At 40.8% G+C, this 24,464-nt stretch overlaps 1 protein-coding gene across 10 annotated transcripts in view; it reads right to left on the bottom strand.

Moving 5' to 3' along the window:
• Window positions 1-24,464, bottom strand: part of LOC139571274 (myocardin-related transcription factor A-like) — a 91,456-nt gene that overhangs the window by 39,690 nt on the left and 27,302 nt on the right. The window contains exon 1 of one of the 10 annotated variants that reach the window (XM_071393989.1): window positions 16,890-17,393. The exons of the other annotated variants lie outside the window; for them this stretch is intronic. Within the exon in view, the coding sequence (XP_071250090.1) occupies window positions 16,890-16,905 (16 nt within the window). The 5' untranslated portion in view covers window positions 16,906-17,393. Of the gene's footprint in view, window positions 1-16,889; window positions 17,394-24,464 lie in introns of those variants that run through there. 10 annotated transcript variants of the gene reach the window in all.

Here is a 24,464-nt window from a genome sequence, read left to right as displayed (position 1 = left end):
TCAGAGACCTGGCCAGGTGGTGCCAGAATAACAATCATCCCTCAACGTAACCAAGACTAAGGAGATGATTGTGGACTACAGGAAAAGGAGGACCGAGCACGCCCCCATTCTCATCGACGGGGCTGTAGTGGAGCAGGTTGAGAGCTTCAAGTTCCTTTGTGTCCACATCACCAACAAACTAGAATGGTCCAAACACACCAAGACAGTCGTGAAGAGGGCACGACAAAGCCAATTCCCCCTCAGGAAACAAAAAATACTTGGCATGGGTCCTGAGATCCTCAAAAGTTTCTACAGCTGCAACATCGAGAGCATCCTGACTGGTTGCATCACTGCCTGATACGGCAATTGCTCTGACCGCAAGGCACTACAGAGGGTAGTGCGTACGGCCCAGTACATCACTGGGGCTAAGCTGCCTGCCTGCCATCCAGGACCTCTACACCAGGCGGTGTCAGAGGAAGGCCCTAAAAATTGTCAAAGACCCCAGCCACCACAGGCATAGACTGTTCTCTCTACTACCGCATGGGAAGCGGTACCAAGTCTAGGACAAAAAGGCTTCTCAACCGTTTTTACCCCCAAGCCATAAGACTCCTGAACAGGCAATCAAATGGCTACCCAGACTATTTGCATTGTGTGCCCCCCTCCCCAACCACTCTTCTTATGCTGCTGCTACTCTCTGTTTATCATATATGCATAGTCACTTTAACTATACATTCATGTGGTAGACATGCTGGTTAAGTGTGCCTTGAACTCAAAATAAATCACTGACGGTGTGGGGGTGCTTTGCTGGTGACACTATCACACCTCCTCCGTGCTTCACGGTGGGAACCACAAATGCGGAGATAGATTTGTTCACCTACTCTGTGTCTCAGAAAGACACGGCAGATGGAACCAAAAATCTCAAATTTGGACTCATCAGGCCAAAGGACAGATTTCCACCGGTCTAATGTCCATTGCTCATGTTTTCTTGGCCCAAGCAAGTCTCTTCTTCTTGTTGGTGTCCTTTAGTAGTGGTTTCTTTGCAGTAATTCGACCATGAAGGCCTGATTCACGCAGTCTCCTCTGAACAGTTGATGTTGAGATGTGAATGTTTCTTTAACTCTATGAAGCATTTATTTGTGCTGCAATCTGAGGTGCAGTTAACTCTAATGAACTTATCCTCTGCAGCAGAGGTAACTCTGGGTCTTCCTTTCCTGTGACGGTCCTCGTGAGAGCCAGTTTCATCATAGCGCTTGATGGCTTTTGCGACTGCACTTGAAGAAACTTTCAAAATGTAAAAAAAAAACGCTTTATCGGATTGACTGACCTTGATGTCATAAAGTAATGGACTATTCTTGCCATAATATGGACTTGGTCTTTTACCAAATAGGGCTATCTTCTGTATACCACCCCTACCTTGTCACAACACAACTGATTTGCTCAAACGCATTAATGTAAGAAATTCCAAAAATGTACTTTTTTCCAACAATTATTTACAGACAGATTATTTCACTGTGTCACAATTCCAGTGGTCAGAAGTTTACATACAATAATTTGACTGTGCCTTTAAACAACTTGGAAAATTCTAGAAAATTATGTCATGGCTTTAGAAGCTTCTGATAGGCTAATTGACATCATTTGAGTCAATTAGAGGTGTAGCTGTGGATGTATTTCAAGGACTAACTTCAAACTCAGTGCCTCTTTGCTTGACATCATGGGAAAATCAAAATAAAATCAGCCAAGACAGAAAATTAATTGTAGACCTCCACAAGTCTGGTTCATCCTTGGGAGCAATTTCCAAACGCCTGAAGGTACCACGTTCATCTGTACAAACAATAGTACGCAAGTATAAACACCATGGGACCACGTAGCCGTCATATCGCTCAGCAAGGAGACACATTGTCTCCTAGAGATGAACGTACTTTGGTACGAAAAGTGCAAATCAATCCCAGAACAGCAGCAAAGGACCTAGTGAAGATGCTGGAGGAAACAGGAACAAAAGTATCTATATCCACAGTAAAACGAGTCCTATACTGACATAACCTGAAAGGCCGGTCATCAAGGAAGAAGTCACTGCTCCAAAACCGCCATAAAAAAGCCAGACTACGGTTTGCAACTGCACATGGTGACAAAGATCGTACTTTTTGGAGATATGTCCTCTGGTCTGATGAAACAAAAATAGAACTGTTTGGCCATAATGACCATCGTTATGTTTGGAGGGAAAAGGGGGAGGCTTGCAAGCCGAAGAACACCCTCCCAACCGTGAAGCACGGGGGTGGCAGCATCATGTTGTGCGGGTGCTTTGCTGCAGGAGAGACTGGTGCACTTCACAAAATAGATGGCATCAGGAGGAGGAAAAAGATGTGGATATATTTAAGCAACATCTCAAGACATCAGTCAGGAAGTTAAAGCTTGGTCGCAAATGGGTCTTCCAAATGGACAATGACCCCAAGAATACTTCCAAAGTTGTGGCAAAATGGCTTAAGGACAACAAAGTCAAGGTATTGGATTGGCCATCACAAAGCCCTGACCTCAATCCTATAGAACATTTGGGGCAGAACTGAAAAAGCCTGTGCGAGCAAGGAGGCCTACAAACCTGACTCAGTTACACCAGCTCTGTCAGGAGGAATGGGCCAAAATTCACCCAACTTATTGTGGGAAGCCTACCCAAAACGTTTGACCCAAGTTAAACAATTTTAAGGCAATGCTACCAAATACTAACTGAGTGTATGTGAACTTCTGACCCACTGGGAATGTGATGAAAGAAATAAAAAGCTGAAATAAATAATTCTCTCTATTATTATTCTGACATTTCACATTCTCAAAATAAAAGTGGTGATCCTAACTGACCTAAGACAGGGAATTTTTACCAGGATTAAATGTCAGGAATTGTGAAACACCTTAGCTAAAGACATTTAAACTCAGTTTATGTAAACTTCCGACTTCAACTGTAGCAGCGGTTGCCAAGAGCAACAGGCTGTGGTTGGCTGATAAAGCAGCTACTATAGTTTAAGGGGACAACCTATCCCAGGAGACTGTTTAGTTACGCTCAGAATTTGTATTACTCCAGGACTTTATTGGATAACAAATCAAAGCTGTAACTAATGAAGCACTGTGATATGTGCTGTAGTCTGTCAGTGCAACAGTAAAAAGCATTTTTCTCTCTGTGTGTGTGTGTGTGTGTGTGTGTGTGTGTGTGTGTGTGTGTGTGTGTGTGTGTGTGTGTGTGTGTGTGTGTGTGTGTGTGTGTGTGTGTGTGTGTGTGTGAGAGTGTGAGTGTGAGAGAAAGAGTGATAGAGTGATAGAGTGATAGAGTGATAGAGTGATAGAGTGAATCGTCGTAGGTACCAGAAATCCCCACGATGACAAAGGCTATTTTAGGCTTAGGGGATAGGTTCAGGGTTACAATTAGAATTAAGGTTAGAATTAGGGTTAGGAGTAAGGGTTCAAGTTTGGGTTAACCCTATATACATATACAGTGCCTTCAGAAAGTATTCAAACCCTTTGACTTTTTCCACATTGTGTTGCGTTACAGCCTGAATTTAAAATAGATTTTATTGAGATTGTGCCACTGGCCTATACACAATACCACATAATGTCAAAGTGGAATTATGTTTTTTTAAATGTTTACAAATTAATTAAAAATGTAAAGCTGAAATGTCTTGAGTCAATAAGTATTCAACCCTTTATTATGTCACGCCTAAATAAGTTTAGGAGTAAAATTGTGCTTAACAAGTCACATAACCTAATTGACAGAGTGAAAAGAAGGAAGCCTGTACAGTATAAATATATTCCAAAACATGCATCCTGCTCGCAACAAAAGTAAAACTGCAAAAATGTGGCAAAGAAATTACCTTTTTTTAAATTTTATTTTATGTATTGAATATCCGAAACATACAATATGCTTGCAGTGAAGCCGGTCAACAACTACATCATACCAGTCATCCAACAGACTCCCATTCAGAGAGACACACAGAAACATCCAGGGTCAATGCCCTGCTCAAGGGCACGTTGATACATCTGCCACTAGGCCAAAAACGTGAACACGAACCCTCCAAGATCCCTCCACAGTTCCCCAATAGCTGTCCCTCAACCATTCGAGAACCCTCCCATAGTCCCCCCCAAAATAAAAATACAATTAATTCCATTCCCCACCCACAAGAACCCCCCAATGCACCAACAACCAAGAGAATTAACTAAAGAGAAAAAATAAGAAGACAGAAAAAAGCAATGCAATTTTTTTTACAAATATCAAAAGAACATCAAGGACTACTAAAATCATAAGAGCAATGCCAACTGTATATGTTGGTGTGCATGTCTGGCACTATTACATGTATGTGTGTGTTCTTTTATGCGTTTATTTGAATGAGAGTGTGTGTATATAAATGTGTACAAACTCCTGCACGGCATCAGCCTCAGGCAAACCAGCATTAGTTGTAAAAACACTGCCCACTAGCGTCATTCAAACGTACATTTTATTATGTTTATTTAGACTTTTTTTTGTACTTTTATCTTTGACCATCATTCTATCTCCCGCACAGCAACTCCACTCCCACTTGTCTCCAATTCCACATCCCAACTCTCAGCTTCCCTCAGCCCATCCAATCTCTCTCTGCTGGCCACCCTCTTCGAGTTTCTACGTAACACCTATCTTTCAACTATGCTGTGATGTTTAACATATAATTTAAATCTTTCTAATTGAATAGAACCCACAGATTTAAGTTGAAGATAAATACTTTTACTAAGAGTATTAGTATATTAGTAATTGACTGACCCGGTCTCTCCAGATCTCCTGACAGTACTATTTCTAGGGTCAATTTTAGATCAATGCTATGCATTTTCAGCCATTCCTGAACCTGAGACCAGAAACAGGCTACCTGAGGGCAATACCAAAATAAATGGTCTATTGATTCTGTATCCTCACAACAAAATCTGCAGAGCTTCGATGATTTTATGCCCCAAACATTCAACATTTTGCTGGTGGCAAGAAATCTATACAATAATTTTAGCTGAAAAGCGCGAAGTCTTGAATCTTGCGTTGTTTTATATATCAAATCATACACCCTGTACCATGGAATCAAAAATCTCTTCCCAACTATTTTGCAATCTGAATGGCACAGTTGTCAACATCCTGGTCCTCAAATTAAACTGGTATACTTTCCTATTTATGCTATTTTTATTCCTTCGCCAGTATTGATCCTTTAGATTGGGCAGACAGACCAGTTCCCTACCACCTCCCACTGCCACCTGCCTCCTCCATTTTTGGGGTAATGCTATCAATTGGTTATACTTTTGGATTGAGCAGACCTTCCCGTACAATTCTGATAACTCCATGAAGGACATAACTCTACCATTCCAATTTACAATATCATTTCAGAACAAAATACCCTTTTCAAACATCTTTCCCATAAATACAGGTATTTTATCAACCAGCACATTTGAGTTCAGCCATAATATTTGTTATCTTTTCAGGGGGATGAAATTGAAAATTGTAGCCAGCTCTGCAATGCTTGTTTGAAAAAGAGAGATACTTTGAAAAAAGTATCATTTTCAATTAATCATTGCAATCTGCACAAAGGAAAAAAGGTCATTTTTAAACAATGGAAGAGCTTTTCTTAGTAATCTACTTGAGAACCATTTAGGGCTCAAGTAAAACTTTTGAATAAGTGAAGTTTTTAGAGAGAGGTTTAGTGCTTTTATATTTAATAATCTCAACCCACCCACCCAATTCATAATATAGATATGCATGCTGTATTTTGTCTGATTTAGCGTCCCAGATAAAGCAAAATATTTGCTCATATGATTTGAAAAACAAATCATCAGGAGTAGGTAGCGCCATAAGTAAGTGAGTAAACTGAGATATGACTAAGGAGTTAATCATGGCAATTTTTCCACAAATAGACAGGTATTTACCTCTCCATGGTTACAGGATCTGTCTATTTTTACCAGTTCTCTATTGAAATTCATTGTGGAGAGTTTATTTATATCTTCTGTGATATGAATACCAAGTATGTCTACTTCACCATCAGCCCATTTTATAGGTTAACTGCAGGGTAATGTAAAAGTTGTATTTAAAAAAAAAAATCCAATATGTAATATTGTACACTTATCATAATTAGGTTTTAGTCCAGAGAAATGATCTAGATCTTCCATGAGACATTGCAGGGATCTAGCTTGCGGACTTAATATAAAACCTGAGTCATCGGCATACATGGACAGCTTTGTTGTTAAGCCTTGTATTTCTAATCCTCTAATGTTGTTATTGGATCTGATTTTAATAGCTAGCATTTCAATGGCCATAATGAATAGATATGGTGACAGCGGACACCCTTGTTTAACTCCTCTTGACAATTCAAAACTCTCTTAGAAGTAGCCGTTATTTACTATTTTACACCTGGGGTTGCTATACATTCTTTTAAACACCTTTTATTAGATAATTACCGAAATGGAAAAATCCAGGCTGATCAGGATGAACAATACCTGGTAAAACCCTTTTAATTCTGAGTGCTATGCATTTCGCTAGTATTTTCGCATCACAACATTGAAGTGTAAGGGGCCCCCAGTTTTTTAGACAGACTGGGTCTTTATATTTGCCATCTGGGTCTTGTTATAATAACAGAGAAAACAGACCTTCCTGCTGAGAACCTGACAGACTACCATTTTTATAGGAGTAGTTCAAACAAATCTAACAATGGAGCTTTTAGTATATCAAAAAAGGCTTACCTCTACCGGTATGCCATCAAGCCCTGGGGTTTTTCCAGAATTAAAGGATTTAATAGCCTCAAAAAGGTATTCCTCTATAATTGGGCCTTTGCACTTATCTTTCTGTACATTTGTTAATTTTCCATTTTTTATATTATTTGGAAAGAATTCCTTACCGTAATCTTCCTTCAGTGGGAGAGGATGAGATGGAAAAGAGAACATCTGCCTAAAATAATTAGCTTCCTCTTTAAAATATAATTTGGAGAATCATAGAGGACTCTGTCTTCAGTAGCGAGTTTCTGCAAATAATTTTTGTTAGCGTTCCTGTATTGGAGATTCAGGAAGAATTTTGTGCATTTTTCTCCATATTCCATCCAGTTTGCTTTATTTTTGTAATAGATTACATTAGATCGTTCTTGAATAAGTTCCTCAAGTTCTTTTTATTTTTCCTCTAACATATTTTGTATCTCCGTAGTATCATTTTTATTGCCATCTACCTGTACTATTAGTTCATGGATTTCCCTTGTTAGTCTTGTCTCTTTAGGCAGGTTTTTATTTTATTATTATAAAAAAAAAAATAATAATCACCTTTATTTAACCAGGTAGGCTAGTTGAGAACAAGTTCTCATTTACAACTGTGACCTGGCCATGATAAAGCATAGCAGTGTGAACAGACAACAACACAGAGTTACACATGGAGTAAACAATAAACAAGTCAATAACACAGTAGGAAAAAATATATATATAATAATAATAATAATAAATTTCAAAAAGTCTATATACATTGTGTGCAAAAGACATGAGGAGGTAGGCAATAAATAGGCCATAGGAGCGAATATTTACAATTTAGCAGATTAACACTGGAGTGATAAAACATAAGATGATCATGTGCAAGTAGAGATACTGGTGTGCAAAAGAGCAGAAAAGTAAATAAATAAAAACAGTATGGGGATGAGGTAGGTAAATTGGGTGGGCTATTTACAGATGGATTATGTACAGCGATCAGTTAGCTGCTCAGATAGCAGATGTTTAAAGTTGGTGAGGGAAATAAAAGTCTCCATTCATATTGATGAATATTGAATTGAATGACCTCTGAAAGTACATTTAACAGTATCCCAAACCATAAGGGGATTTGCTGAACCTATTATATACTGGAAAAATTGTTAAATTATTTAGTCTCTTTTAAAAATAGGTTATCCTCCAGTAAACTTTGATTACATTTCCAATATTCCCGTTCACGTGGAAAATCTATAAGAGTTATGTGAATGCCAATTGGATGATGATCCGACCGCATTCGGTCTCCTATTAAAACTTTAACCTTTGATGCAAAAGAGAAAAAGACAAGAAAGTAGTCAAGACGACGAGCATGATTAAGTCTCCTCCATGTAGATCTCACTAGGTCAGGGTTTTTTAGTCTCCAAATATCCACTATTTCTAATGTGTCCATAATATTTGAGATTTCCTTAAGGGCACAGTGAAGATAGTTTGTAGAGTGATTTCCTTTATGGTCCGTTGAGGTACTTAACACTGTGTTATAGTCTCCTACCATAATGATTTGATTTTTGTTTCCTGTAAGTTCAATAAATTGGTATAAATGTTTTCGAAGAAGTATGGATCATCCTGATTTGGACCATATTGATTAATGAGCCAAATCTTTTTTTCGTCCACTTTCATATTCAAAAAGATCCACCTTCCTTGAGAATCATTCCTGACTATATGCACATTCAAATCAACATTTTGTTAACTTCTTATGGCTGAGATCCCGTTAACCTCTTTCAGCTAGGGGGCACTATTTTTATGTTATGAAAAATAACGTTCCCAAGGTAAACGGACTATTTCTCATGCCCAGATGCTAGAATATGCATATAATTGACAGATTAGTATAGAAAACACTCTAAAGTTTCCAAAACTGTCAAAATATTGTCTGTGAGTATAACAGAACTGATTTTGCAGGCGAAAACCTGAGGAAATCCAACCCGGAAGTGCCTTTTATTTGGAAAAATCCCTGTTCCGTTGCCTGCCCCTCCTCTATTTAAAGGGGTATCAACCAGATTCCTTTTCCAATGGCTTCCTCAGGCTGTGACCAGGCTTTAGACATAGTTTCAAGGTTTTATTTTGAAAAATGAGTGAGATTTATCAAAACGTATCAGGTGTCATTTGATTAGTTCATGCGCCCGAGAGTTGTAGCTGGACATTTTCTTTCTCTGTAGTATTGAATAGTTTACTGTCCGGTTGAAATGTTATCGATTATGTATGTTAAAAACAACCTGAGGATTGATTAATAAAAACGTTTGACATGTTTTTACGAACATTAAAGAAATTATTTTTGGAATTTTCGTCTGCCCTTCAGGACCGGAACTAGCCTGTGGTTTTCTGAACATAACGCGCAAACCAAATGGCGGTTTCTGGTTATAAAACTAATCTTTATCGAACAAAAAGAACATTTATTGTGTAACTGGGAGTCTCGTGAATGCAAACATCCAAAGATCAAAGGTAAGCGATTAATTTTATTGCTTTTCTGACTTTCGTGACCAAGCTAATTTGCGGCTAGCTGTTCTTACTGTTTTGTCTAGTGATTGATAAACTCACAAACGCTTGGATTGCTTTCGCTGTAAAGCATATATATATTATTTTTTTTAATCTGACACGATAGGTGGATTAACAACAAGCTACGCTGTGTTTTGGTATATTTCACTTGTGATTTCATGAATAAAAATATATATATATATTTTTTTTTTTATTTGGCGCTCTGCAATTCAGCGGTTGTTTATGAAAATGATCCCGCTAAAGGGATCCGTGCGTCAAGAAGTTAACCTTTTCTCAATAGGGGGTGCTGTTTACACTTTGTAGATTTTTCGTTCCCAAATTAAACTGCCTAGTACTCAATTCTTGCTCGTACAATATGCATATTATTATTACTATTGGATAGAAAACACTCTCTAGTTTCTAAAACCGTTTGAATTATTTCTCTGAGTGAAACAGAACTCATTCTGCAGCCCACTTCCTGACAGGAAGTGAGATTTCTGAAATCGAGGTCTCTGTTCTATGGCCGGTTTATAAATTCCAATGTAAGCTATGGGGCTACATGCACTGCAGCCGCCTTCCACTAGATGTCAGTAAGCGGTGAGACTTTGAATGGAGTAGATTGCATCATCTGGGGCACTATAAATCGTCTTGGAACGGAAGGACCGACCTTTTCGACGCGGCGCCTGACGCAGGGGGGACACCAGCATGGCGTCTTGAAAAGCTTTCGGTTTAGCAGTTCTATATCTCCGCCTCTGATTTAATTTGTTTTTTGTCTTAAAAACTTCATAAGGTAGTTAATTTAAACCGACTTATAGCAGTTTATATCAGTTTATTGCGATTTTCTGGAGTTTCTTTGTCAGGCGTTATCGCGAGTTGGACACCTCTCCGGTACATCGGCGTTAGCAGCTAATTTCTACAGGAGTAGAGGACATCTTTCAACCAAAAGACGATTGTTCTGGACAAAGGACCACTTGCCCAAGATTCTGATGGAAGATCTTCCAAAAGTAAGAGCTATTTATGATGTTAATTCGTATTTCTGTGGAAACATGTAAAATTATTAGTCCGCCATTAATTTCGGCATGGTCTCGCTGTAACGCACGCTGTATGTCGAGTAACGTTAATTTTAAAAATCTAACACAGCGGTTGCATTAAGAACTAATGTGTCATTTGCTGTCCAACCTGTATTTTTTAGTCAAGTTTACGATTAGTTATCGATTAGATTAGGTGCCTCTCCAAGATGGCGCCGGACAGATTGCTTGAAGTTTGACTACTAATCACATTGTATAACCACGATTTGTGCCGCTAAATATGCATATTTTCGAACAAACCCTATATGCATTGTGTAATATGATGTTACAGGACTGTCATCTGAAGAAGTTTATGAAGGTTAGTCAAAAATTATATATCTTTTGCTGGCTTGTTACGATCGCTAACCTTTGCTGCTGGTAAACGGCTTGTGTTTCTGGCTATTGTGGTAAGCTAATATAATGCTATATTGTGTTTTCGCTGTAAAACACTTAAAAAATCTGAAATATTGGCTGGATTCACAAGATGTTGGTCTTTAATTTGCTGTACGCTGTGTATTTTTCAGAAATGTTTTATGATGAGTATTTCGGTATTTGACGTTGGTCTCTGTAATTATTCTGGCTGCTTCGGCACTATTTCAGATTGCAGCTGCAATGTAGAACTGTGATTTATACCTGAAATATGCACATTTTTCGAACAAAACATATGCTATACAATAAATATGTTATCAGACTGTCATCTGATGAAGTTGTTTCTTGGTTAGTGGCTATATATATCTTTATTTGGTCGAAATTGTGATAGCTACCTATGCAGGAAAAAAATGGTGGGAAAAAAAAGTTGTGTCTTTTGCTATCGTGGTTAGCTAATAGATTTACATATTGTGTCTTCCCTGTAAAACATTTTAAAAATCAGAAATGATGGCTGGATTCACAAGATGTGTATCTTTCATCTGGTGTCTTGGACTTGTGATTTAATGATATTTAGATGCTAGTATTTACTTGTGACGCTATGCTAGGCTATGCTAGTCAGCTTTTTTACTGATGGGGGTGCTCCCGGATCCGGGATGGTGTGCAATTAGAAGTTAAATCGATTTTAATCAGAACTAAAGTTTTGTTGCTAAGGATTCCACGACGCGCTTAGCCTTTACGGCTGGGACTGCAAGCTTGTGTTCCATTTTTTGTTGTTGCGTGGATTCCGCGAGTGCAAGCTGGTTGTACCACAGACACCTGTCGTCGTCGTGGGAAAGACTCATTGTTATCTTTTCGTAAAACAACTGCTTGCAGTAAAGAGCCAACCTGGATACTAAGGAGATCCATAGGGAAATCGACGAGTACCAACAGCTTTACGCTATGGAGGAACAACATACTCCATCATGGAAAGATCTGAATACCTCACAAAATAACTTTAACCCGACAAAAAAAAGAAAAACAGATTAATCTACAGACAAGGGTAATTTACTTACCGTTGTAGAGTAAGTAAGTAGAGGCTAGTGCTCTGACTGGAATCCATGCAACACTGGAAAAATTGTGTGCGGAGGTAGCAGGGCTGAGGGGGAGTTTGGCGTTTAGCCAGAGTGAAATTCTCACGCTCCAAGGAGAAAATAAGGCACTCACAGCCAAGGTAAAAATCCACGATTCCAGCATGGATTGTCTACTCAAGGAAAACAGGGTGATGACGGAGTCGCTACTAGACATACAAAGTCGTAGCATGCGTGAAAATATTTTTTTCCTGGGATTCCTGAGGACGCATCCAATAATCCAGAGGGCGCGATCAAAGAATTCATGCAATCCGCCTTGAAACTTCCTATAGAGACTTAACAAGGTGGCTTTCCACCGAGTACACGGACTTGGAGCGACAAGAGCAAGGTTCCCCAACCGATCATCGCAAAATTTGAACACTACCAACAAAAGGAGCTGATCAAAAGCAGGGGAAGGTAGCTAAAAGGGACCAAATTCGGTCTCAATTACCAATTTCCAAGGGAGAGAAACGAACGTCGTATGAGACTGTATCCGGTACAAAGGCAAGAAAGGGAGAAGGGTAAGCGTGCCTTTCTCATTGTGGACAAACTCTATATAGATGGACAGCTATTCTGAGACAGCTCCATAACACTATGACTGTACTAAATTCTACAGGGACTTCAGGTTACGAAAAAAAGAAAGTATGGGAATTGTAAATATATCTGAACACTATGAAATGGATATGAACACACACGTACTCAATTACATGCTCACACACACACACACACACACACACACACACACACACACACCTGATCTCGCTCTCTTCTCTCTCTCTTTCTCTCTTTTCTCTTCTCTCCCTGTCTGTTGTCGAACTGTTTTATAATTTAATGTTTATCTTTTTTATGTATTTGTCTACAAGTTTATATATGTTTACAACAAGCAAGGTGAAGATATCAGAATAGGGGCATTGGGGAATAATAACATATTGTACGGAATACACTTGTACTGTAGTGAAGCCGTCTCTAAAGTAATGCAAGGTCTCTTTCATGATCATGTGAAACATCAATTGCTATTGAAATGCTGGGATGTGTTTTTCAATGATGTTAAAGGTAATTATGTTGCAACTATGACGGTGATACGATATGGATTACAATTATCATCATGAATATTAAGCCTATACACAGATGTTACACACATAGACACTCAACCATGCAAATTGGCGGAGTTATATGGACATCACACGTTAAGAATTACTCTTATACAGACAACATACACACTCTCACTAAATCACATCCAAAGTCAAACATATCAACCTAATCAGATTTACTACACACATAATGTCTTGTGTTAATTTTCTAACATCTGTGGCATTGGCTCACAGGCAAACAGGCAAGGGAATAAAGCAAATATTGCTAGAACCTATTTCTTGAATTAAAAATATCAGACATTTTGAAAGCTCTGATTTTGACCATCATAATACCTCTGATGGCAGTAACTTTACAAGCACTAATTATGGTCAATGTATACTGAATAGTATCCTGTTATTGGAAGGGGTGAAATAAGTATAGCCAGTTTGGATAGTAATGGTTTAGTAGATTATAAAAAAAGATCAGGCTAAAAGAAAAGGAATATGACATGTACTGTCAACAGGAAACTCACTCTACATTCTTAGATGAAGTTGCGTGGAAAAAGGAATGGGGTGGTGAAATAATTTTCTCTCATGGACAAAGGATCTCAAAAGGTGTGATGATATTAATTGACTTCTTATGGCTGGGGGCAGTATTGAGTAACTTGGATGAATAAGGTGCCCAGAGTAAACTGCCTGCTACTCAGGCCCAGAAGCTAAGATATGCATATCATTAGTAGATTTGGATAGAAAACACTCTGAAGTTTCTAAAACTGTTTGAATGATGTATGTGAATATAACAGAACTCATATGGCAGGCAAAAACCTGAGAAAAAATCCAACCAGGAAGTGGGAAATCTGAGGTTTGTAGGTTTTCAAGTCTTTGCCTATCCAATATACAGTGTAAAATTTTGTCCGATTGCACTTCCTAAGGCTTCCACTAGATGTCAACAGTCTTTAGAACCTTGTTTGATGCTTTTAGTGTGAAGGATGAGGGAATAAGAGCTGATTGAGTCAGGGGTCTGGCAGAGTGCCACGAGCTCACTCAGGTGCGCCCCCGTGAGAGTTAGCTGCGTTCCATTGCATTTCTACAGACAAAGGAATTCTCCGGTTGAAACATTATTGAAGATTTATGTTAAAAACATCCTAAAGATTGATTCTATACATCGTTTGACTTGTTTCTACGAACTAAGTGTGCCTGCGCGTCATGAATTTGGATTTTTGAACTAAACGCGCGAACAAAAAAAGGTTTGGACATAAATTATGGACTTTATCGAACAAAACAAACATTTATTGTGGAACTGGGATTCCTGGCAGTGCATTCTGATGAAGATCATCAAAGGTAAGTGAATATTTATAATGCTATTTCTGACTTCTGTTGACTCCACAACATGGCGGGTACCTGTATGGCTTGTTTTTGTGTCTTAGCGCCGTACTCAGATTATAGCATGGTGTGCTTTTTCCATAAAGTTTTTTAAAATCTGTTCATCAACATTTATGATGAGTATTTCTGTAAATTGATGTGGCTCTCTGCAAAATCACCGGATGTTTTGGAGGCAAAACATTACTGAACATAACGCGCCAATGTAAACTAAGATTTTGGGATATCAATATGAACTTTATCGAACAAAACATATATGTATTGTGTAACATGAAGTCCTATGAGTGTCATCTGATGAAGATCATCAAAGGTTAGTGATTAATTTTATCTCTATTTCTGCTTTTTGTGACTCCTCTCTTTGGCTGGAAAAATGGCTGCTTTTTTCTGTGACTACGTACTGACCTAACATAATCAGATGGTGTGCTTTTGTCGTAAAGTGTTTTGGAAATCGGACACTGTGGTGGGATTAACAACAAGTTTATCTTTAAAATTGTGTAAAATACTTGTATGTTTGAGGAATTTTAATTATGAGATTTCTGTTTGAATTTGGCGCCCTGCACTTTCACTGGCTGTTGTCAAGTCGATCCTGTTAATTCAAATGTTTTAATATAAACAACAAACCGAGTGTAGACAGTACAATGTTCTGTTGCGCGCTCTGATGACATATCTGATGACGTATATCCGTGTGCAAAGCTTGTAGCGTCTTACCCCCCAAAGAAATTAACTTTATGTCCTGAATAAAAAGCATTATGTTTGGGGCAAATCCAACACAACACTGAGTACCACTCTTATATTTTCAAGCATGGTGGTGGCTGCATCATGTTATGGGTATGCTTGTCATTGGCAAGGACTAGGGAGTATTTTAAGGATACAAATAAACGGAATAGCGCTAAGTACAGGCAAAATCCTAAAGGAAAACCTGGTTCAGTCTGCTTTCCGACAGACACTGGGAGACAGATTCACCTTTCAGCAAGACAACAACCTAAAACAAAAGGCCAAATCTACACTGGAATTGTTTACCATGTTCCTGAGTGGCCTAGTTACAGTTTTGACTTAACTCTGCTTGAAAATCTATGGATGACAGAAACGGCGGTGTGTCTCACCTGCATTAGCTAAGCCGAGACCCCTCTAGGACCTCTTTCCTCAACCCTTTCCTGCTCTCCTCTCTTTGTTTCATCCCCTCTTCTCTCCTCTCCTCCTCCTATCCCTGCCAGGCTGCTGGCACTCTTCCCTCCAAATTACATAAACTCAATCACACAGCTCCTCCACAGCCTACCACTGCTGCTAGAAATCTTCACAGCCTCCAGGCTGCCTCCGATCACACCGTACCCACACGGAGACCAACGAGAGAGGGGGACAGAATGTGGGAGAGGGACATCTCTAGGGTACTTTCCAAGTTTCCATACAACATGTGTTTTTGTGTACATTTATGTAATTATGTAGCCTGAAGCCTACAAATGATAACGTCCCTTTTCACATGGATGACATTAATGGAATGTTCTAACCTCAGGCGGGCTCTAAGAATTGATTTCCCCAAATAAATGTTGTTCCTCTAACCATGAAAAATCCCTAGGCTTGCACTACACGGGGAGAAGACGTGTTAAATGGACAGAATATTTTCTGAAAGAACCCGATGACTATTCCCCCCATTCTCTCCCAGCTCTAGTAGTTTAGGCCCCTGAGCCACACCTTTAGTCATGCGTTAACATACCCCAACTTGCTCTGTTGCCAAGTGTGACAGACAGGACAAGACTGACGACCTGCCCTGCCAGACTGGCCAGACAGTCCCAGTCAATCACACCCTAAACAACCCTGGAGCTAGCATGCTTAACATGACAAACCCTGAGCTGGGCTGGGCTCCACAACACCCAGCCAGTCAGACAACCTCTCTGGGGGTTGCAGGTCTAGCTCATCTGTGCTCTGCAGTCCCAACCCAAAATTCACAACAGTCAGAAAAGCTGGGACATGGATCAGTGTCCCAGATCTATCCTGCGGGAGAGGACAGTCATAGCCAGGCCAGCTGCTTTCAATGAAGTGCTGTCGTCTCAGAGAGAACAGTCAAATCCATCATCCCCACTGACTTGCCTATCCACCCTCCATCCATATGTCCATCCATCCCAGCCCAGCTCACCCCACCCCAGCCCCCCTCTTAGCGGGGAAGCCCCTCCAGGGCACCCCAGCTCCGGGCTCCCCTGCCACATCTGGGCTTCTTTTACAGCGTGATCTTTCTTCTTTCAACCAGGTAGGATAGTTGTCAGGTTACTTTACCACAGAAAACACCAGAGCATACAGGCACACATGCCAAAATTGCATTCATTCATTTACTTAGCCACCGTTCCCACAGAAGCAGAAATAAATGTGATGGAAATCTAATTGAAATACATGTTCTCATTTTATATTCGCGTCAAATGATGGTGTAAAACCAAAATAATGCTGTCTGGCTATGGCAGTGTGATTCAGTATGATTACAGTTATTTTCCTCTGTTCAATTGGCCTACAGAGCGGCTGTGAAACTTTAACAGGAAGCTGTGACATGGGAATAAATACTTCACACAATGGAGAGCCTGGCCATTAACATATAACACTCCGTTAAAGTTAAACTGCCACTATGACACGCACGCACACACACAGTGACAACACCCACAACAAAAAGCTGATATAAACAAATACTCAGCAAAGAGAGAGATCTTTACCTGACTGTATAGCCATGTCCCTCTTCAGTAGAAGGATTAAGTACAACCTCCCTTAAATTTTAGGGATCCATACTCCAAAGAGAATATCAGGAAAGAGAGGCTGCCGGCAGAGTCGCGTTTCCAAGAACAAGAAAGTTTGATGCCGCCCTTCTCTGTAGCAGGATTTCTCCACAAGATCCACAAACAACACAGCGTGTTTGAGTGTGCGTACACCCCACGTCTTCTAAACACTGGCTGCACCCAACCCTAGCCTGCTGTGCCTGTCTGCGAGTGTGTGGACGCCCTGACAGAAAGGGTGTGTGTAGGCCTGTGTGTGAGGCAGTGAGATTTTCTTTCTTATTGCTCCTTGGATTCAATCCAAGTCCAGCCCTGAGTTCTGAACCTCTCTGGGGCGACTCCTACTTTTTTTTCTTTAAAAAGGCAGGCTGCAGGCAGAAGGTGACTCACTGCTGTTTTTGCTCAGGCAGAAAACAAGGGAAAACACTGGTGCTTGCCGATCTGATCTTCATCACAGGTCCCCTTTTGGCCTCTCAAGCATTAACACTTCTCCCCTCCAGTCTCGAGCTGTTTTCCTCTCTCCCTCCCTCTACTCTACAGAGTTAAGCAACTCTGCATATTTTGGATGACTCCTTTTCATTTCCCACTCCTCCTCCTCCTAGCCTCCCCCTCTTTCAAACCCCCTACGCCTCCAAGTTCTAAATTATCTCAAAAGGCATTATTACACCCTGATTCTCCCACTCTCTCCATTAGGGCTGACCCCATTTAGTCGACTGGTCGTCAGGCTATTGGTCAACCGAGATTTCTTTAGATGAGCAGTCACATTTTTATGGTGCACAAGACACCTGTCTGATTCGCGCCTATTAGCAAAGTGTACCACCATATTGGGATTGAGAACACATTTTTTTTTTCACCTTTATTTAGCCAGGTAGGCTAGTTGAGAACAAGTTCTCATTTACAACTGCGACCTGGCCAAGATAAAGCACAGCAGTTCGACACATACAACATCAGAGTGACACATGGAATAAACTAACATACAGTCAATAATACAGTAGAAAAAATAAAAATCTATATACAGTGAGTGCAAATGAGGTAAGATAAGGGAGGTAAGGCAATAAATAGGCCATGGTTGCAAAGTAATTACAATATAGCAATTAGACACTGGAATGGTAGATGTGCAGAAGATGAATGTGCAAGTAGAGATACTGGGGTGCAAAGGAGCAAGATAAATAAATAAATACAGTATGGGGATGAGGTAGTTGGATGGGCTATGTACAGGTGCAGTGCTCTGTGAGCTGCTCTGATAGCTGGTGCTTAAAGCTAGTGAGGGAGATATGAGTCTCCAGCTACAGTGATTTTTGCAGTTCGTTCCAGTCATTGGCAGCAGAGAACTGGAAGGAAAGGCGGCCAAAGGAGGAATTGGCTTTGGGGTTGACCAGTGTGATATACCTGCTGGAGCGCATGCTACGGGTGGGTGCTGCTATGGTGACCAGTGAGCTGAGATAAGGCGGGGCTTTACCTAGCAGAGACTTGTAGATGATCTGGAGCCAGTGGATTTGGCGACGAGTATGAAGCGAGGGCCAGCCAACGAGAGCGTACAGGTCGCAGTGGTGGGTAATATATGGGGCTTTGGTGACAAAACGGATGGCACTGTGATAGACTGCATCCAATTTGTTGAGTAGAGTGTTGGAGGCTATTTTGTAAATGACATCGCCGAAGTCGAGGATCGGTAGGATGGTTAGTTTTACGAGGGTATGTTTGGCAGTATGAGTGAAGGATGCTTTGTTGCGGAATAGGAAGCCGATTCTAGATTTAATTTTGGATTGGAGATGCTTAACGTTTAGTCCGAAAGGAGAGTTTACAGTCTAGCCAGACACCTAGGTATTTGTTGTTGTCCACATATTCTAAGTCAGAACCGTCCAGAGTAGTGATGCCGGACGAGCGGGCAGGCAACAATGCGGTGGAGGCAGCAGCAGCAGAGACGAGGAAACAGCCCTTGCCTTAGCTTAATTGCCTAAGAAAATGAGGAAACCCCAACTTAATTAGGTCTATAATCAATAGCCTAACTGTTAAAATGTGCCTGGCTTTAAATATCATCCATATACAGTGCATTCGGAAAGTATTCAGACCCATTCCCATTTTCCACATTTTGTTATTTTACAAACTTGTTCTAAAATGGATTAAAAACACTTTCCTCAATCTACACACAATACAAAATAATGACAAAGTGAAAACAGGTTTTTAGACGTTTTAGCAAATGTATAAAACAGAAAAAAAAGAAATACAGTGCATTCAGAAAGTATTCATACCCCTCGACTTTTTCCACATTTTGTTAGGTTACAGGCTTATTCTAAAAATGATTAAATAAATACAAATCCTCAATCTACACACAATAAGCCATAATGACAAAGCAAAAACAGGTTTTTAGAAATGTTAGCAAAGAGACTTGAGACTTGAAATTGATCCTTGAGATGTTTTTACAACTTGATTGGAGTCCACCTGCGGTAAAGTCAATTGATTGACATGGTTTGGAAAGGCACACACCTGTCTATATAAGGTCCCACAGTTGACAGTGCATGTCAGACCAAAAACCAAGCCATGAGGTCGAAGGAATTTCCGTAAAGCTCCGAGACAGGATTGTGTCGAGGCACAGATCTGGGGAAGGGTACCAAAAAATGTCTGCAGCATTGAAGGTCCCCAAGAACACAGTGGCCTCCATAATTCTTAAATGGAAGAAGTTTGGAACCACCAAGACTCTTCCTAGAGCTGACCGCCCAGCCAAACTGAGCAATCAGGGGAGAAGGGCCTTGATCAGGGAGGTGACCAAGAACCCAATGGTCATTTTCACAGAGCTCCAGAGTTCCTCTGTGGAGATGGGAGAACCTTCCATGAGGCCAACCATCTCTGAAGCACTCCACCAAATCAGGCCTTTATGGTAGAGTGGCCAGACAGAAGCCACTCCTCAGTAAAAAGGCACATGACAGCCAGGTTGGAGTTTGCCAAAAGGCACCTAAAGGACACTCAAAAAATTAAAAACAAGATTCTCTGGTCTGATGAAACCAAGATTTAACTCTATGGCCTGAATGCCAAGTGTCACATCTGGAGGAAACCTGGCACCATGCCTACTGTGAAGCATGGTGGTGGCAGCATCATGCTGTGGGGATGTTTTTCAGCGGCAGGAACTGGAAGACTAGTCAGGATCAAGGGAAAGATGAACGGAGCAAAGTACAGAGAGATCCTTGATGAAAACCTGCTCCAGAGAGCTCAGGACCTCAGACTGGGGTGAAGGTTCACCTTCCAACAGGACAATAACCCTAAGCACACAGCCAAGACAACGCAGCAGTGGCTTCAGGACAAGTCTCTGAATATCCTTGAGTGGCCCTGCCAGAGCCCGGACTTGAACCCGATCGAACATCTCTGGAGAGACCTGAAAATAGCTGTGAGCTCCCCATCCAACCTGACTGAGCTTGAGAGAATCTGCAGAAAAGAATGGGAGAAACTTCCCAAATACAGGTGTGTCAAGCTCGTAGCGTCATACCCAAGAAGACTCGAGGCTGTAATCGCTGCCAAAGGTGCTTCAACAAAGTACTAAGTAAAGGGTCTGAATACTTTTGTAAATGTGATGTTCTTTTTATATATATATTTATACATTTTCAAAAATGCATAAAAAAAAAACAGTTTTTGCTTTGTAATTATGGTGTATTGTGTGTAGATTAATGAGGGGAAAAACTATTTAATCCATTTTAGAATAAGGCTATAATGTAACAAAATGTGGAACAAATCAAGGGGTCTGAATACTTTCTGAATACACTGTATATATACAGAAATAAGCCAGAGCGTGCTTCTGTTTCCTGTTTGAGTGTTTGTTTAACTTATTTCAGCTAGGGGGCAGAATTGTTATGTTTGGAAAAATAACGTTCCCAAGGTAAACGGACTATTTCTCAGGTCCAGATGCTAGAATATGCACATAATTGACAGATTAGGATAGAAAACACTCTAAAGTTTCCAAAACTGTCAAAATATTGTCTGTGAGTATAACAGAACTGATTTTACAGGTCGAAAACCTGAGGAAATCCAACCCGGAAGTGCCTTTTATTTGAAAAAATCCCTGTTCCGTTGCCTGCCCCTCCTCCATTTAAAGGGGTATCAACCAGATTCCTTTTCCAATGGCTTCCTCAGGCTGTGACCAGGCTTTAGACATAGTTTCAAGCTTTTATTTTGAAAAATGAGCGAGATTTTTCAAAATGCGTCAGGTGTCCTTTGATTAGTTCCTGCGCGCGAGAGATGAAGCTCGACATTTTCTTTCTCTGTAGTATTGAATAGGTTACCGTCCGGTTGAAATATTATCGATTATGTATGTTAAAAACAACCTGAGGATTGATTATAAAAAACGTTTGACATGTTTCTACGAACATTACGGATACTTTTTGGAATTTTCGTCTACCTTTCAGGACCGGAACGAGGCTTTGGTTTTCTGAACATAACGCGCAAACCAAATGGCGGTTTCTGGTTATAAAACTAATCTTTATCGAACAAAAATATCATTTATTGTGTAACTGGGAGTCTCGTGAGTGCAAACATCCGAAGATTATCAAAGGTAAGCGATTAATTTTATTGCTTTTCTGACTTTCGTGACCAAGCTAATTTGGGGCTAGCTGTTCTTACCGTTTTGTCTAGTGATTGATAAACTCACAAACGCTTGGATTGCTTTCGCTGTAAAGCATATTTTCAAAATCTGACACGATAGGTGGATTAACAAGCTAAGCTGTGTTTTGGTATATTTCACTTGTGATTTCATGATTATAAATATTTTTTGTATTATTTTTTGAATTTGGCGCTCTGCAATTCAGCGGTTGTTTACGAAAATGATCCCGCTAAAGGGATCCGTGCGGCAAGAAGTTAATGGCCTCCTGATTCCGTGAGCAGCAGGCCTCATGCAACGGCAAAATATTGGCTAAAGCAATTTCACAGATTCAGCTGTAATAAAGGAGTTAACATTTTTTGGGTTTCGAATATACTGGTTTTACTTATTTAGTGTTGTTTACACTGTTCCAAACAAGCAGATAAATAATATTGTAATCTAACAGCACCTGCTTGTCACACATAATATGCGCGCATCTCTCACTCCTATGCCCTTCTCCTTCTGATTATTATTATGATAATCATTATAAAAATAAGTAATGTCGTTAGTAGGCTTTGTATAAGTAGCCTTGTATAACCCCCATCGAGCTGTAGGCCTAAGAGTGTGTCCTATTCAGTCTTAACACCGTAACTTTAAATATATAAGCTTTTGTATCAATCATTAATTTGTTCATGCCATCACACAGCATATGAGACATTCATGCTCTGAAATGCAATCAAGCATTTTAGTTTTAAAATTAAATAACAAAGGGAACTTTAAAAATTTGTCTAAACAATAAATAAACTGCAATTCACAAATGCATGCAACGGTTTTTAGTCTGTTCTAACAATTTCATATACTTATTTAGTGTTGTTTACACTGTTCGAAATAGTCCAAAAAATGTATAATATTGTAATCTACAGCAACTGTTTGGCACACATAATACTCACGCAACCCTTTCCCTCCTGAGCAACCAGTAAACATTCGCCCATTTCAAGTTTCTTTTTCACGTCCTCCGCATCCGTTTTGCTGTCACATGTTACTATGTTCGGAGTTTGTACATAACCAATTTATTGATGTGATTATGACAGGCTATAGGTCAGGCCCTATTGTCACATGCATGCGATGCTTACATGTTTCACGTAAAGAGGATCACGGGTTGAGGGAATAGATATTTTCAGTGAGAAACAAGTAAGAAACTAAATGGCTGAAATGATGTTGCTGCTTCAGCATGGACAGCACAATAAACACTTGATGTGCTGTGGTGCCTTTTCGCTGCAGTAGTGAGGAGAGTGAGACAACGTTCGCCAGTCCCACAGGCACTCGCTGTCATTTTATTTTTATTTTTTTAACATAGGGTGACCATCGGGCTTTTCCGTCAATTGTGTCTTAATTATTTCATCAAATGGTGTGCTTAAAGCATCAAACAAGCTCAATGCATATGTAGTTGATTTTATTAAAATATATTCTGTCTATATATGGAAAAGGTTAGACATTTAGACCAATCAAACAACGGACCAGCCCTACTCTCCGTTATTACACCCTGTTCTCCCTACTCTCCGTTATTATACCCTGTTCTCCCTACTCTCCGTTATTACACCCTGTTCTCCCTACTCTATTACACGCAGGTCTCCCTACTCACCGTTATTACACGCAGGTCTCCCTACTCACCGTTATTACGCCCCGTTCACCCTACTCTCCGTTATTACGCCCCGTTCTCCCTACTCTCCGTTATAAGGCCTCGTTCTCCCTACTCTCCGTTATTACGCCCCGTTCTCCCTACTCTCCGTTATTACGCCCCGTTCTCCCTACTCTCCGTTATTACGCCCCGTTCTCCCTACACTCCGTTATTACGCCCCGTTCTCCCTACTCTCCGTTATTACGCCCCGTTCTCCCTACTCTCCGTTATTACGCCCCGTTCTCCCTACTCTCCGTTATTACGCCCCGTTCTCCCTACTCTCCGTTATTACGCCCCGTTCTCCCTACTCTCCGTTATTACGCCCCGTTCTCCCTACTCTCCGTTATTACGCCCCGTTCCCCCTACTCTCCGTTATAACGCCCCGTTCCCCCTACTCTCCGTTATTACGCCCCGTTCTCCCTACTCTCCGTTATTACGCCCCGTTCTCCCTACTCTCCGTTATTACGCCCGGGTCCCCCTACTCTCCGTTATTACGCCCCGTTCTCCCTACTCTCCGTTATTACGCCCCGTTCTCCCTACTCTCCGTTATTACGCCCCGTTCTCCCTACTCTCCGTTATTACGCCCCGTTCTCCCTACTCTCCGTTATTACGCCCCGTTCTCCCTACTCTCCGTTATTACGCCCCGTTCTCCCTACTCTCCGTTATTACGCCCCGTTCTCCCTACTCTCCGTTATTACGCCCCGTTCTCCCTACTCTCCGTTATTACGCCCCGTTCTCCCTACTCTCCGTTATTACGCCCCGTTCTCCCTACTCTCCGTTATTACGCCCCGTTCTCCCTACTCTCCGTTATTACGCCCCGTTCTCCCTACTCTCCGTTATTACGCCCCGTTCTCCCTACTCTCCGTTATTACGCCCCGTTCTCCCTACTCTCCGTTATTACGCCCCGTTCTCCCTACTCTCCGTTATTACGCCCCGTTCTCCCTACTCTCCGTTATTACGCCCCGTTCTCCCTACTCTCCGTTATTACGCCCCGTTCTCCCTACTCTCCGTTATTACGCCCCGTTCTCCCTACTCTCCGTTATTACACCCTGTTCTCCCTACTCTCCGTTATTACACCCTGTTCTCCCTACTCTCTGTTATTACACCCTGTTCTCCCTACTCTCCGTTATTACACCCTGTTCTCCCTACTCTCTGTTATTACACCCTGTTCTCCCTACTCTCCGTTATTACACCCTGTTCTCCCTACTCTCTGTTATTACACCCGGGTCTCCATACTCTCTGTTATTACACCCGGGTCTCCATACTCTCTGTTATTACA

Source organism: Salvelinus alpinus, chromosome 3, assembly GCF_045679555.1.
Source record: "Salvelinus alpinus chromosome 3, SLU_Salpinus.1, whole genome shotgun sequence".
Classification (NCBI taxonomy): Eukaryota; Metazoa; Chordata; class Actinopteri; order Salmoniformes; family Salmonidae; genus Salvelinus; species Salvelinus alpinus.
This window is presented reverse-complemented; position numbering and strand designations above follow the sequence as displayed.